Consider the following 15,685-nt stretch of genomic DNA (forward strand, 5'->3'; position numbering starts at 1 on the left):
TCGTCACGATTAAATATTTAATTTATACGTCGTCACAATAATGTGGAGAGAGGAGCATAGCTTCGTTCACGTATCGCCACAGATGGGAAATTGCCGACAGATATTTCTTCGTTATTATTTCATTCATCATTATTATACGGAAGTAAAGGTAATCCTGTTTAAACTGGCATTCATTCCAGCGAGGAGTTGGAGAGGAGCGAGGGGTTGGAGAGGAGCGAGGGGTTGGAGAGGAGCGAGGGGTTGGAGAGGAGCTAGGGGTTGGAGAGGAGCTAGGGGTTGGAGAGGAGCTAGGGGTTGGAGAGGAGCTTGGGGTTGGAGAGGAGCTAGGGGTTGGAGAGGAGCTAGGGGTTGGAGAGGAGCTAAGGGTTGGAGAGGAGCGAGGAGTTGGTCAGGAGCGAGGGGTTGGAGAGGAGCTAGGGGTTGTAGAGGAGCGAGGGGTTAGAGAGGAGCGAGGGGTTGGAGAGGAGTGTGAGGGATTGTAGGGAGTGTGAGGAGCGATTGGAGAGGGGAGTGAGGAGCGATTGGAGAGGCGAGTGAGGAGCGATTGGAGAGGAGTGTGAGGAGGTATTAGAGAGGGGTGTGAGGGGCTGGAGAGGAGCGAGGGGTTGGAGAGTGAGGGCCGATTGGAGAGGAGAGTGAGGAGCGATTGGAGAGGAGTGCGAGGGATTGGAGAGGAGTGTGAGGCATTGGAGGGGAGTGTGAGGGATTGGAGAGGAGTGTGAGGGATTGGAGAGGAGTGTGAGGGATTGGAGAGGAGTGTGAGGGATTGAAGAGGAGTGTGAGGGATTGGAGAGGAGTGTGAGGGATTGGAGAGGAGTGTGAGGGATTGGAGAGGAGTGTGAGGGATTGGATTGCAGAGGAGGTATTGGAGGGCAGTGTGAGGAGGCGTGGGATTGGAGAGGCGTGAGGGTGGAGAGAGGAGAGTGTCAGGTGGAGAGGAGTGAGGGGTCACATATTATGTGAAATAAATAAATTGTGTTCATTGCACCATTTCTGGATCTGATGAATTGCCAGTAACCATTTTGAAACATTTAATGTGTAGCATCTAAATCAAGATGTCCAAATGTCACACACGTCCATGCCTGTGGGATTCCCATGGGTGACCCCACTAGTAATAATAATAATAATAATAGTAGTATAATTTGGCAATAACGGTAACGAACGTATAATCCCCACCCTGGCCCCAGCACATATGAGCTTGATGAAAGGCAAGCTAATGCTCAAGCAGTACGGCAGGCAGGTATGCTCGAGGTGGTGAAGACGAATGAAAATTTGGTCCAATGGACCAACGGGCGGACTAGTATTGCGAACTCGTCAATTATTTTGTCACATCTGGTACCAGTTCTTTTCACTCTGTGTAAATGTCTCAACAAAGTCCAAATAATTTGAATTTGAAAGGTTGATGGGGTTGATTAGCCAATTATAAAGCAATTGTTTGCTGCAACGTTTTGTTATTCACAGCTACGTACTTTTTCAGGAAAGACTTTGGCTTCTTGGGATAACGGACAGACCAACCTTTAGTGTTCTGTTCCTGATTCATCTCTCTGCTAACACTTGTACTCATAATTCTGAGGGGATTTTGACAATGTGATGATTCGATTGCCAGATATGGATACTTTCTCAAGAAATTTCTCAAATATTCCAATAATATCAACCCTTCAGTGCTCAGCCCGACTGCATTTTCCATGTAGTTTTTCACATGTTACAAATCAAACATCATGTGTTGAACTCAGTGCAGCACGATGACAGCCAATCTGGGGCTCGATGCTTACCTTTGAATGGACATGTATTAGGTCAAGATCCCACTGGGCTTGCAGGATGGTCTAGACCCTAGAGGTAGAGGTATGCACACTAATCTCTGAGCTGTCTAGGCTGAGGTCTAATCTTGGCCCAGCTACAAACTGTCATCCTGGTGTTTTGCAGGCAGGGCGACGCATCAATGTGTGTGCCGTCCCTCGAATGGACGTTTAATTTGGCGTTCCACCAGTCGGCATAGGTTGGTGGGCGTTAAAGATCCCATGGTGTACTTCGCGAAGAATTGGTGAGTTATCGCCGGCACCCTGAATAAATTACAAATTCCTACTCTAACCTACAGGGGGCACTGCATTAGTGCCCCAGCCACTCTTCGCAACGATGTAACCACAAGTTACATACAAAATTAAAAAAGGGTCCCATCCACTCAGTGACGCAGTTACACTCCTCCAAAGGATCCCAACAAAATATTTGTAGATTTTTAGGAATTCCTCCTGAAAATTAGCAAGATGAATTCCAATATCCGGGTTTTCAACAAAATGGGTCCAATAAGTTGATATCTATTGATACGGCTACTATTCACGTAACATTGACTCATCACCTTGTTGATTTTGATTATTTTAAACGTCTCACATTTTAAAATAATATATTGTACACGTTGACCATTTATTTTGTTTTGTCCAAAACACACTTTGGAGTACCATACATAATTTGTCAACGTTCGCAAAATGTATGCCAATGCAGGTTTACTGTATAGTAAGTACATCCATGCAAGTTGAGGTTTACGAGTTTCACGAGATTCAAAATTGACTTATTTTGTTTCTTTTCAGGCAAACCGGCCGATCTGCACGACCAGAGCAATCCCCAGTGGGCCCCGACTCTGAATATTGGATATTCAACGATCTCAAAACCCCCCGCATCTGCAGCAATGAGCAGGTTTGAACGGAACATCCGAAGGAATCAAAAGAAGATTGCTGTCGCTGCTGCTGAGAGCTTGCTTGACTTGCGTCATCGCCCCAAAACACAGATTCGGCGTCGCCCCAAATCACTGATTAAAGCAGAAGATTCACGGGTAAAGCGTGAAGAGGTGCAGAAGGCGACGGAAGAGGACAGTGCAGCAGTCACAATGAAAATATCGGTCGGCATGCAGACCGAGTCGAACGACCTGACTCCAAAAATGGCCCGAATGATGCGAGATGAACTTCAAAGACTCATCACGGAGAATATGAACCTCAGAAGCCAGTTACAAGATGAGAGCATCTCTCCTGTGTCATTTGAACAAGACAAGGACAAGGTGAAGTTTTACACTGGCCTGCCTTCTTACATCACACTGATGACGGTATTCTCCCTAATTGAGCCCTTCATTCCGATCAGCAATAAGATAACGATGACGGCGTTTCAGAAGTACGTGTTGGTCCTCATGAAACTGAAAATGAATTTGCACTTTCAGGACTTGGCGTACAGGTTCAGGTTGTCAAAACCCATGGTGTCAAAAACATTTAGATCCGTCATCAACATCATGTTTTATCGACTAAAATCGCTCATTTTCTGGCCAGAAAGAGAGGTGCTTCAGAAAACGATGCCGATGGATTTTCGGCAAAGCTTCGGTGACAATGTCGTGGTCGTAATCGACAGTTTTGAAATACTTATCGACAAGCCGTCCAATTTGCTTGCGAGGTCCCAAACGTGGTCCTCCTGCAAGCACCACAATACCGTGAAGTTCCTGATAGGAATGGCTCCCCAAGGGATGATAACGTTCCTGTCAAAATCCTGGGGTGGAAGGACCAGCGATGGGTGTATAACTGCAAGCTGCGGCTTGCTGGACAGGTTATTACCACAGGACATCGTGTTGTCTGGCAGGGCGTATGATGTCTCCAAAAGCACCGGACACCTGCGCACCGAACCCAAGGTACTGACATTTAGAAAAGGCGACAAGCAGCTGTGCCCTGTTGAAGTCGAGTCGACAAACACGACGGCACACGTGCACATGCGAGTAGAACGCGTCCTAAGATTCCTCAGGAACAAATATACCATTCTGGGTGGACTGTTGCCCATCGATTTTGTCATGTGTGATGCTGCTGAAGCGGATGTCCCTCTGATCGATAAGATCGTCACCGTGTGCTGTGCCCTTATGAACGTGTGTGAAAGTGTCGTTCGGTTCAAGTGACGTTCTCAACCGATGCTTCTCTCCAAAGTGTTGGGAAATGTCGCGTCCATTTTTGGATTGCTTTGTAAGAATGGGTTTCCATCTGCTCAACCTCCACCCTTTGTTTACTGATGTGTCTTTCAACCGGCCCACTTCCCGTTTATTGCTGCACAAGAAATCTCTTCCTGGTTCAGCTACACATTGGGACTTCTGTCCATGCAAATGGTGCATACAGATTTTGCAACTGGCCGAGAGCCAATGGGATATCAACAGGGGGATTTGCACCGACTCTAAGTGTCTCCTGCTGGTAAATGAGACATTTATTTAAACATCTGAATGTCAATAAATTATAAATCCTTTTTGATGGATTTCCAATAATTATATTCTGTAAAGACAATTATTATTATTATTATTATTATTGTCATCATCATCTCTCTCCCCCTTCACTTCCCCTCAATGTCCGATACTATACATCCCCTCTTACACCTCCAAACTCCTTTCTTCGAAAAAGAAGTGGCGTCCGGGATACTTGATACCGAAATACTTGCGGCAATCAAGTAATAATATGGCAGTGTGGATACCAGCACAGAAATGAAGCACGCCTGGGGCGCTGAATGCCAGGCACAGGGTGTACCTGCCACAAAGCTATAGCAAGCAAATTTGATGCAGGAGGAGGCCATCTGGTCCACCATACGTGCACATCACCAACACCAGGGGTATGTTCAGCAGCTAGCTAGCGCTTGTCAAGCTAGCCGTTCCTTATCAACGGTTTCAAATGGAGTGCTTGCTGCAGTGCTTTAGCCACTTGGTGAGCACTCTACAAGAAACTTGATAACTGAACACACCCTGCTGAGAAATAAACCTGTCAAGCTCACGAGTTGAATTAATTTGTGGTAGGAGTGGAGGAACGGGGATGAGAAATGTGTGGCAGGCTTAGGGACATCACTCGGACATTAAAAAGAAAATAATCATAAATACAATAGGGAGTTGAGGGGTACGTGAGCGAAGGCACTTTTAGGGTGAAGAATGTACAACACCATACATACACTATCCCATGAAAAGTCCCTCTCACAGACATCACACTCAGCACAGATGTACACTATCACCCATCCACACTCAACCTACTGTACCTCCAAATCCTGTCAATATCCCTGCACCCCTTTATCTCCAATGCTTCCATGTACTGATCTAATTCCAATTTAAACTTATCTCCTGTTTCTGCTGCTACCGTCTACCTTTCCAGATAGACCATGCCATACATTAACTTCTCTCTAAGTGAAAGACGCTTACTTTACCAACGTCATAACTCTCCTCTTCTTTACTCTCAGCACATGGCCCCTGGTCCTATCCCTGTCTATTCTGCTGGAAAACTCTTCTGTATTTATTTTGGGCATTTTCTTCATGATCTTAAACATCTCTATCCTCGTAATCACCTCCTTTCTCTGTCAGCCTGAAAACACTGATCCCTTTCTCCCAAAATGGTTCCCACTGCTTCATAAATGCAAAACCTTCCTCCTTACACCATTCTTCCAGCCATAGGTTGACAGCTATGGCTTTGCTCATAAATATATTCCATTTCCTAATCTTGGGAGGATACTAGAAAAAAATACCAGCAAGGTGTACCACAACCAACGTCTCCCTGCCGTGACCTGAAACGATGCCATTTAACATTCCTTCAATATCCCTAACTACTGCTCCTTCGAAACTGCACATGTCTACGATCTTCGAAACTATGCATACGATCTTCGTTCGAAACGACTTCGAAACTATGTCTACGATCTTCGAAACTATGTCTACGATCCTTCCAGCAGAATGAAGATTCTCCATGCTGTATTTAATAGTTTCATCACCAACAAAAACCGTCTCCCTGGCCTCATTCCTATCTTTCCCTATTTCTGTACTCTCAACACTACCTACACTCGCGACCCCTCACCATAGCATGCCCTCGCCACCACCTCAGCACTGCCTGCCCTCACCACTGCCTGCCCCCGCTACCACCTCACCAATGTCTGTCCTCACTTCTGCCTGCACTTTATACTGCCTCACCACTGCCTGCCCTACTACTGCCTGCCCCCGCTACCAGCCCTACCACTGCCTGCCCCCGCTACCAACTCACCACTGCCTGCCCCCACTACCACCTCAGCACTGCCTGTCCTCGCTTCTGCCTGCACTTTCTACTGCCTCACCACTGCCTGTCCTACTACTGCCTGCCCCCGCTACCAACTCACCAATGCCTGCCCTCGTCACCACCTCACCACTGCCTGCCTTCGCCACCACCTCAGCACTGCCTGTCCTTGCTTCTGCCTGCACTTTCTACTGCCTCACCACTGCCTGCCCTACTACTGCCTGCCCCCGCTACCAACTCACCAATGCCTGCCCTCAACACTGCCTGTCCTCATTACTGCCTGCCATCGCTACCACCTCACTAATGCCTGTCCTTGCCACCACCTCAGCACTGCCTGCCCTAGCTACCCCGTAATGAGATATTCAAAAGTTGAACAAATGGAGAGGGGGTGCCAAATATGCCGCTTGCCTGGGGCATCATTTGATCTAGAGCTGGCCCTGTGTGTATGTGTTTATATCCACTGCCTCCGCTCACTTGGATTGGATATTCTCTATTGTTGTCCACATAAAAACATGGAAATTTTCCTTCCACTGACCATTCAATACAATTCAAAGGACGGGGTTTGGTGGGGGTGCCTCCCATACTTTACATACTCGCATTAAACAAACATTTCCACACTCGCAATTTAATTTGGTTCAAAAGATAGTCGAAAGTGACGAGAAGTAGGTGGAACACAAAGGTGAATGTCTGATCATGATTAAACAAAAACATCGATGAAGTGGGTGTGATGAGTCTTGCTTGTATTTTTTTTGTGGACCTTTAACGCCGCGTGCTTCTCGTACAAGGTACAAATTGACGGGAGATCTGTCCGTATCACATGTTGCGCAATCTTCATGTGCCTTTCCCATTTCTTCACATTTTCAAACAGGAAACTAAGAAAATGGGAAGAACTCAACACCTCTCATCCACAGATAGTTATTGTATTTCCTGTATATTTTTGACTCCCCCGTGATGGGGGTGAGTTACTTGAAGGATGAAATGGGACAAATCGTTGTCGACCCAGATGGAATTAAAGGAAGATGGAAAAGATATATGGAAATGCTGTTGAATACAGAGAATGAATGGGATGGCAACATAGAGAGTAACCCAGTTTTAGGACTGGCAGAGAAGATAACTGAGAAGGAAGTTGAGGAAGCGATAAAAGCAATGAAGGGGAGAAAAGTGGGAGGGCCGACGGGAGTTGTGGGAGATATGTTGAAGGCAGCAGGAAGTTGGGGTGTGAAGAGAATGACAGAGATCTGTAATCTGGAGGTGAAAGAAGGCCGCATTCCATTGGATTGGGAACTGAGTACCCTCGTCCCTCTATACAAGGGGAAAGGTGACCCTCTGGAGTGTGGCTCATACCGAGCGATAAAGTTATTGGAGCATGGAATGAAGGTATTGGAAAGGGTGTTGGAGAGGAGGATAAGGAAGAAAGTGAAGATCGACGAAATTCAGTTTGGATTTATGCCAGGAAGAGGAACGACAGACACGCTTTTCATTTTGAGGCAGTTGCAGGAGAAGTACATGGAGAAGAGGAAGAAGTTATTTCTTGGGTTTGTTGATCTGGAGAAAGCATTCGATAGGGTTCCACGCAAAGTATTGACATGGGCATTGAGGAAGTTAGGAGTGGAGGAATTGTTGATCAGAGTAGTGATGGCAATGTACAAAAGAGCGCGCACAGCTGTAAGGATGAAGGACGGGAACAGTGGTGAGTTTGAGGTGAAGGTGGGAGTGCATCAGGGGTCGGTACTAAGTCCACTACTATTTGTAGCTGTGATGGAGGTGCTGGCTCAGAACGTAAAGGAGGGTTTACCGTGGGAGTTGTTGTATGCAGATGATCTGGTTTTGATTGCGGAAAGTATGGATGGACTGAAGGAAAAGATGAACAAGTGGAAGGAATGTATGGAGACAAAAGGTCTGAAGGTGAATATCGGAAAGACGAAGGTGATGGCAAGTGGTAAAGCATGTGGTGAGGTGGAAAGAACTGGGAAGTGGCCCTGTGCTGTGTGCAGGAAGGGTGTCGGAGGGAACTCCATTCAATGTACAATGTGCGCTGAGTGGGTTCATCAAAAATGTAGTGTTCTGAGAGGGTCATTAACAAGTGTGGCAGCTACATTCAAATGTAAGGTGTGCACAGAGGGAGCTGCAGATGGAGGAAATGTTGAGTTGGATCTTGGAGACGGCGTGAAGCTGGAAGGTGTGAAAACATTTTGTTACCTCGGAGACATGCTGAATGGAGAAGGTGGATCAGACTCGGCAACGGTTGCTCGAGTGAGATGTGCATGGAAGAAGTTTCGGGAACTGAGTGGCGTGCTGATGATGAGGGGAGTGTCGTTGAAGCTGAAGGGAAAGGTGTATGCTGCATGTGTGAGAAGTGTTGTGATTTATGGGAGCGAGACATGGGTAATGAACGTAGAGCAGCAACGAAGGTTGGAAAGGGTGGAAATGCAAATGGTTCAATGGATGCGCGGAGTATCGTTGAGAGAGAGGAAGACAAATGATGAATTGCGAAAGATGATGGGAATAGAGCCTGTGATTGATGCTGTGAAGAGGAACAGGTTGAGATGGTTTGGTCATGTGTTGGGGAAGGATGAAAGTGACTGGTTGAGAAGAGTGATGGAAATGAATGTAGAAGGAAGTAGAGGACGGGGAAGACCGAGAAAGACTTGGCTGAAGATGGTGGAAGAAGAAATGCGGGCATGGGGGTTAACAAGGAGAGATGCAGAAAATAGGGCAAGATGGAGAAGATTGTCATGGGGACCACAAGGCTAACCCCCACTCTAGAAGAGAAAATGGCCTTTAAAATGCATGTTGTTGTTGTTGTTGTTGTTTGCCCCCGTCGCATAGCGGAGCGAAAGGGGGACTATGGTTTTCCCCTCCGTCCGTGTGTCCGTCCGTCCGTCCGTGCGTGCGTGTTTGCATGTGGGCGTGCGTGCGGGCATGCGTGCGTAAGCGAAGGACCGCATTCGAAAAAACGGTGTGCGGGTGCAACCCACGTCAAAATCCAAGATGGCCGCCGCCATGTATGTCTGATGCCATGTATGTCTGAACCTTGTGAGATGAATATCTTGAAAAATAAGCGAAGTACCAACTTCTAATTTGGTGTGTGGGTGTATCTTGGCATAAGGAAGAACGCTATTGAAAATTGGGTCGCCACGTCAAAATCCAAGATGGCCACCACCATATATATGTCTGAACCTTGTGAGCGAAATATCTTGAAAAATAAGCGAAGTATCAACTTCTAATCTGGTGTGTGGGTGTATCTAGGCATCAGGAAGAGCGCTATTGAAAATTGGGTCGCCACGTCAAAATCCAAGATGGCCGCCGCCATGTACGTCTGAACCTTGTGAGATGAATATCTTGAAAAATAAGCGAAGTACCAACTTCTAATCTGGTGTTTGGGTGTATCTAGGCATAAGGAAGAACGGTATTGTAAATTGGGTCGCCACGTCAAAATCCAAGATGGCCGCCGCCATGTACGTCTGAACTTTGTGAGTGAAATATCTTGAAAAATAAGCAAAGTACCAACTTCCAATCTGGTGTGTGGGTGTATCTAGGCATAAGGAAGTACGCCATTGAAAATTGGGTCGCCATGTCAAAATCCAAGATGGCCGCCTCCATGTATGTCTGAACCGAGTGAGCGAAATATCATATCATAGCATGTTTTCTGCGTCTTACACTTTGTCAACTCATCACTTCACCGACGGGGGACCTAGGCGTAACGCTTGTTGTTGTTGTTTTGACTCCGACTTGCATTTAAAAAGAAAACAATTATGGATATTAGCCATTTTGAAATTGCCATGCTTTCGTCTGAAAGCTGAAAATGATGTTAAAAAGACAATTTGAATCACACATTTTGCTAGCAAAGGCAGGTTAAAAGTGCCCGGCGAGCAGAACCGAATCAGTGTAAACACACACAAAGCGCATACACACTAAGCGCATGCGCATACACACATACACACAAGGCGCATACACACAAAGCACATACAAAGCGCATGCGCATACACGCATACACACAAAGCGCATACACACAAAGCACATACACACAAAGCGCATACACACAAAGCGCATATACACAAAGCGCATGCGCATACATGCATACACACAAAGCGCATAAGCGCATACACACAAAGCGCATACACACAAAACGCATACACACAAAGCACATACACCCAAAGCGCATACACACAAAGCACATACACCCAAAGCACATACACACAAAGCGCATGCGCATACACACAAAGCACATAAGCGCATACACACAAAGCACATACACCCAAAGCGCATACACACATACACACAAAGCGCATACGCATACAAACGATCGCTCGGTCAACCACCAAAACGACCACTGGGCCAATCACCGAAATGACAACTGAGCCAATCACCAAAGCGCCCACCGAGCCAATCACCAAAGCGCCCACCGGGGCAATCACCAAAACGTCCACTGAGCCAATCACCCAAATGACCACTGGGCCAACCGTGCCAATCACCAAAGTGCCCACCGAGCCAATCAGCAAAACGTCCACCGAGCCAATCACCAAAACGGCCACTGGGCCAATCACCAAAACGACCACTGAGCCAATCACCAAAACGACCACTGAGCCAATCACCAAAACGACCACTGAGCCAATCACCAAAACGACCACAGCCAATCCCCAAAGGGCCCACTGAGCCAAACACCAAAACGACCAATGACCAAAACGACAACTGAGCCAATCACTAACGGCCACCGAGCCAATCACCAAAGCGCCCACTGAGCCAATCACAAAACGACCACTGAGCCAATCACCAAAACGACCACATTCGACCAATCACCAAAACGACCACATTCGACCAATCACCAAAACGACCACATTCGACCAATCACCAAAACGACCACATTCGACCAATCACCAAAACGACCACACCCAGCCAATCACCAAAATGACCACACCCGGCCGACCACCAAAACGACCACACCCGGCCGACCACCAAAACGACCACACCCGGCCGACCACCAAAACGACCACACCCGGCCGACCACCAAAACGACCACACCCGGCCGACCACCAAAACGACCACACCCGGCCGACCACCAAAACGACCACACCCGGCCGACCACCAAAACGACCACACCCGGCCAACCACCCAAACGACCACACTAAGAGCAAATTTGAATGAATTACCAATAATAACCGTTACCATTAAATCATAACCGAGGTCGCCTGTGCCGCAGATGCAGTGCCCCGGCCGGCGTGGTTAAGAATTTGGGAATTTGACCAGGATTCCTGCAGACAGTGGCCTACTCTTTTCGAAAGGTGTTGTGGGATCTTTCCCCAACTCCCAGCAGCGGATGCCAGCAGATAGTACAACCGGCTTAACGTTCCATTAAAGAAAGATGGGGAACCCGTTGATGGAACGACCTTCCTAACCAAGGAAGGTAGAACCGTTCGAGGAGACAACAACCTTCTTCCCTCATCCTCGGCCGGAAATCAAGGATGTTCAGGTGGGAGGTTGTTGGCACAGCCGGCAGGGGGCGGTCCCTCTTCTTCTTCTCCTCCCCACATCACCTCCTCCTCCTCTCCCGCGTCTCCTCCCGGAGCATCAATATCGAGGATCGCCCGGGATGGGCCGGAGGTTCCGCCGAGGTCCCACTCGCTCTTCCTGCACATCCTGCGTTGGGATCACCAAATCGGGTCTCCGCCGCTCTGCGGTCCCGGGGTCTTGGTGACATGTTCCGCCTGTGAGGGAAGTCATGGCTGAGGGGGATGCGAGGATTTCCCGTGAGCTCACCGGTAAGGACTCGGTGGATTCGCGCGTTTCACTCCACCATGCTCATCATGAACGTCCGCGCGCTCAAAGGACCTTTCATTCATTCCTTTTATTCATTCTCACCGTGCAATGTCCGTCCTCCGTTCCCATGTTGTCCGAGTCTCCGCGCGCGGTCTCTGGTCACGCCCACGGTGAGGGGACGACGAAGACCCCGTCCCTCGTCTTGTTTTAATAATATCCCCCTTCACCGAACACCCCAACCCCTCCATGCGGTAAAAACCTGCTAACGGATCCTTCCAGGTTTACACAGCGAAGGGGTTAAATCCAGTTCCATACACAATACAATACAATAATCATTATTATTATTATTATTATTATTATTATTATTATTATTATTATATAACCGAACTGCAGGATGACGTAATTGCACCTCCTCACGTGTTTCCTCTTCATCACAAATGGTCACGTGTTCGTTTCATTTTGAGATCTCATGATGACTTGTTTTACGGGTAACATGACCATATGGCAATGACACCAAGACAATACGATGTTGTAATTCAAACGACAATTCCTTCTGATGTATAATATATTATAATATAGCACATGGGACACGTCATCGATCCCGACTCTCACAAGTACAACCCCAAGACCATATTTGGACCTCTGGAGGGTCTTGTCTTTTGGACCTTTATTCCTTCATGGTACCAGCAATTTCATGACCGTGGTGGGATTGTCTGACCTAATGCTGTCGCACACACGACCCGCAGGTCACCACGAGACAGCCACGCAGCTCATTGGTGGGAACTCGTGATTTGTTCAGAATGCCGGTGATAAGTTGCCTAATCTTCGTTGAAAGACACCGTGGGATCTTTAAGAGGTCTGCACCATCCTTTCGACTATTGGTCCGTCTCTCCTTGTCCCATCCTTGTCCCCACCACCGTTTATTTTGTCCATCCTTCACTTCCTTTGTCCCACTTAAATCCCCTTCTTCAGGACCAATCATCACGAGACAAGTCATGAAGGACATGGAAGAAAATTGGAATGGAAGATGGAAGATCTTGAAGAAGAAGAAGAAAGACATGGCTGAAGGCAAAACCCTACCTGTCGGTTTGATGCCGTGCCGGTGTCGTCGGGCAACAAGCCGAGCTCTTTTGTTACGGACACCCTCGGACATTGACGGACAAAACCTCTGCACGGGCAAGCTTGGCCCACGTTAGGCCCACGTTAGGCCCGATGTCGAGCCAATGAGCGAACAGCAGATAAAAACGCCGGTCAGGTCCACACTGATTACCTGTGCCCATCGGGCCGACCTTTCTTTGTCGTTCAGTCTCTTTCTTCATTCCGAAACTTCAGACACATCTCCACCTGCTGATGTCATCCATCTTGTGCCATCTTCCATGGACGTGTTCTGCATATCACCGACCTTCGGCCACCTTGACTCTTAATAACTTCCTCTTGGGCCAGAATATTGACCAATTGCCACAGGTTCTTGAGTATCTGGCCTAAGTGAGCAAAAACACATTTCAATTATTTATTTACTTTATATTTTGGAGAGAAACCATCTGTTTGGACATTTCTACTCTTTCATGGCCCTCAGGACCTCAACCTCCACCTTCTGAAAAACTAAGGACAACCATGAATATGGAGCAACCGCTGTAGCTTGTAGACCGTGTGCTCGGCCTCGTTAGCTCGTTAGTTTCCGACACTCCCTTGTTTAAACTTCCACACTACCCGGATACATGTACAAACACTACACAGTGGCAGACAAATGACCACGAATGGGTTATCAATATAATGGTGATGAATGAACCATTGAGTCATTATTTGGGTCTATTTTAGGGTTGTCTCCATTTTCATTCCAGTGTGTAAAACCTGTCTCGTCACATCAAGTGCTGTTGATGAGAATATTTAAATTACTAGAACGTCACTCGGTAGAGCGCACACCTCCGCCAGGTGGAACGGTGTATGTTTTATGTCCTACCGATTGACCGGCTCTGGATTCGGACCTGAACCAAAATCTAATCGACTTGTTCTTGTCACCGAACCAACTCGTCCATAACTTTTTGAGATATCCTGCTGTGTATCGTTTTTGGCCCGATCTCCCAACGGTGAAGAATCACTTAATAAATTAAATAACTCGTATCCGAATCCATGTTCAGATCTTCACCAAAATCGAATCGAATCGTCCTTGTCAGACACACAACCTGCCCACCAAGTTTCGTCCGAATCTGTCCACAACGTTTTGAGATATTTTGTTCACAGACAAACAAACAGACAAACACACCGACAGACAGGGGTGAAAACACAACCTACATCCACCTTCGGTGGCGGAGGTAACACACTTCCTTGAATTGCATTGATTGGTTTAATTTTTTTTATACATGGGCTAAGGCTCGTAGTAGAGCTGACGTTGACTGTCACACACTGACACACACACACACTGACCTACACACACACACACTGACCTACACACACACACACACACACACACACACACACACACACACACACACTGACCTACACACACACTGACACACACATCTCGTTTTTTCATTTCTGTTCCTCACAATTCTGTCTCTCTCTTATTCACAGACACACACATACTGACTTACACACACACACACACACACACTGACACACACACACACACACACACACACTGACCTACACACACACACACACACACACACACACACACACACACACACACACACACACACACACACTGATCTACACACACACACACACACACACACACACACACACACACACACACACACACACACTGACGTACACACACACACACACACACACACACACACACACTGACCTACACACACACACACACACACTGATCTACACAAACACACACACACACACACACACACACTGATCCACACACACTGACCTACACACACACACACACACACACACACACACACACACACACACACACACACACACACCTACACACACACACACATACACACACCCCCAATAACGTGTGTTGTACCGTCCACCAAACAGTGATGACTCCATCTACATCTCGCTGTCTGATGATATGGACCAACTTCTATCTACTCATCCCAACTCTCTCTTCCTCATATGTGGTGATTTCAATTGTCACCATGCCAGTTGGCTGGGTGTGGGTACCTCTCTCACCAGCCATGGCTCTTCAGCAAAGGACTTCTGCGACTCACTGGGACTGACACAATCTGTCAATTTCCCGACCCGGATCTCAGTCAACGGAACATCTTCTCTTCTGGACTTGGTTATGACTAACTTCCCTGAAAATGTCTGCTGCTCTTCTTCTGCTCCGATCGGATCATCTGATCATGTCCTTGTTAAAGTGGACATCTCTCTGACCATCCTCAGGGAGCCTGCTCAGCGTCGACGAGTCTGGCATTTCACTCAGGCCAACTGGCACGGTCTTCAAGCAGCCATCAATCATCTGGACTGGTCTCCCATCTCTACCACCTCTGACATCAACTCATCCTGGGAATTCTTCCAAAGTAAATTGCTCTCTCTCATGCACAGATTTATCCCATCTCGTCTTCAGTTGTCATACCCTTCCTCCCGTCCATGGTACACGGAATCTTGTGGTGAGGCTGTTGCCCAGAAACAACTTGCCTTCGTCTCCTGGAAAGCAAATCCAACGGAAGGAAATCTCATTTCCTTTCACAAAGCCCGAAACAAGTGTGTGTCCACCCTCAGGAGAGCCAGGAAACAATATCTCTCCGTTCTCAAGACCGAACTCTCTTATCTGTCTCCCTCTTCCAAATCCTGGTGGCGTCTGGTCAAATCCGTTTCTGGTGTTTGTTCCCCCTCCATCCCCTCCCTTACCTCAAACGGCTACACAGCTGACTCCGCACGTGAAAAAGCTGAATGCCTCAACTCTGTGTTTGCCTCTAAATCTTGTGTCCCAA

The 15,685-nt window shown here is 47.4% G+C and overlaps 2 protein-coding genes across 5 annotated transcripts in view; both read left to right on the forward strand.

Annotated features, from left to right (window-relative positions):
- Positions 1-4,257, forward strand: part of LOC137416288 (uncharacterized) — a 30,154-nt gene extending 25,897 nt beyond the window's left edge. For all 4 annotated transcript variants that reach the window (XM_068101820.2, XM_068101822.2, XM_068128037.2 and 1 more), the window contains exon 3: positions 2,583-4,257. In XM_068101820.2, coding sequence (XP_067957921.1) covers positions 2,583-3,919 — 1,337 coding nt within the window. In that variant the 3' untranslated portion in view covers positions 3,920-4,257. The remainder of the gene's footprint in view (positions 1-2,582) is intronic.
- Positions 4,258-11,590: 7,333 nt separating this feature from the next.
- The window catches only part of LOC137434868 (F-actin-uncapping protein LRRC16A), a 265,856-nt gene continuing 261,761 nt past the window's right edge, over positions 11,591-15,685 (forward strand). Inside the window, 1 exon segment of the mRNA XM_078784989.1 lies at positions 11,591-11,782. Coding sequence (XP_078641115.1) covers positions 11,743-11,782 — 40 coding nt within the window. The 5' untranslated portion in view covers positions 11,591-11,742.

The sequence above is a fragment of the Myxine glutinosa genome, chromosome 9 (genome assembly GCF_964187855.1).
Source record: "Myxine glutinosa chromosome 9, kmMyxGlut1.1, whole genome shotgun sequence".
Taxonomy (NCBI): domain Eukaryota; kingdom Metazoa; phylum Chordata; class Myxini; order Myxiniformes; family Myxinidae; genus Myxine; species Myxine glutinosa.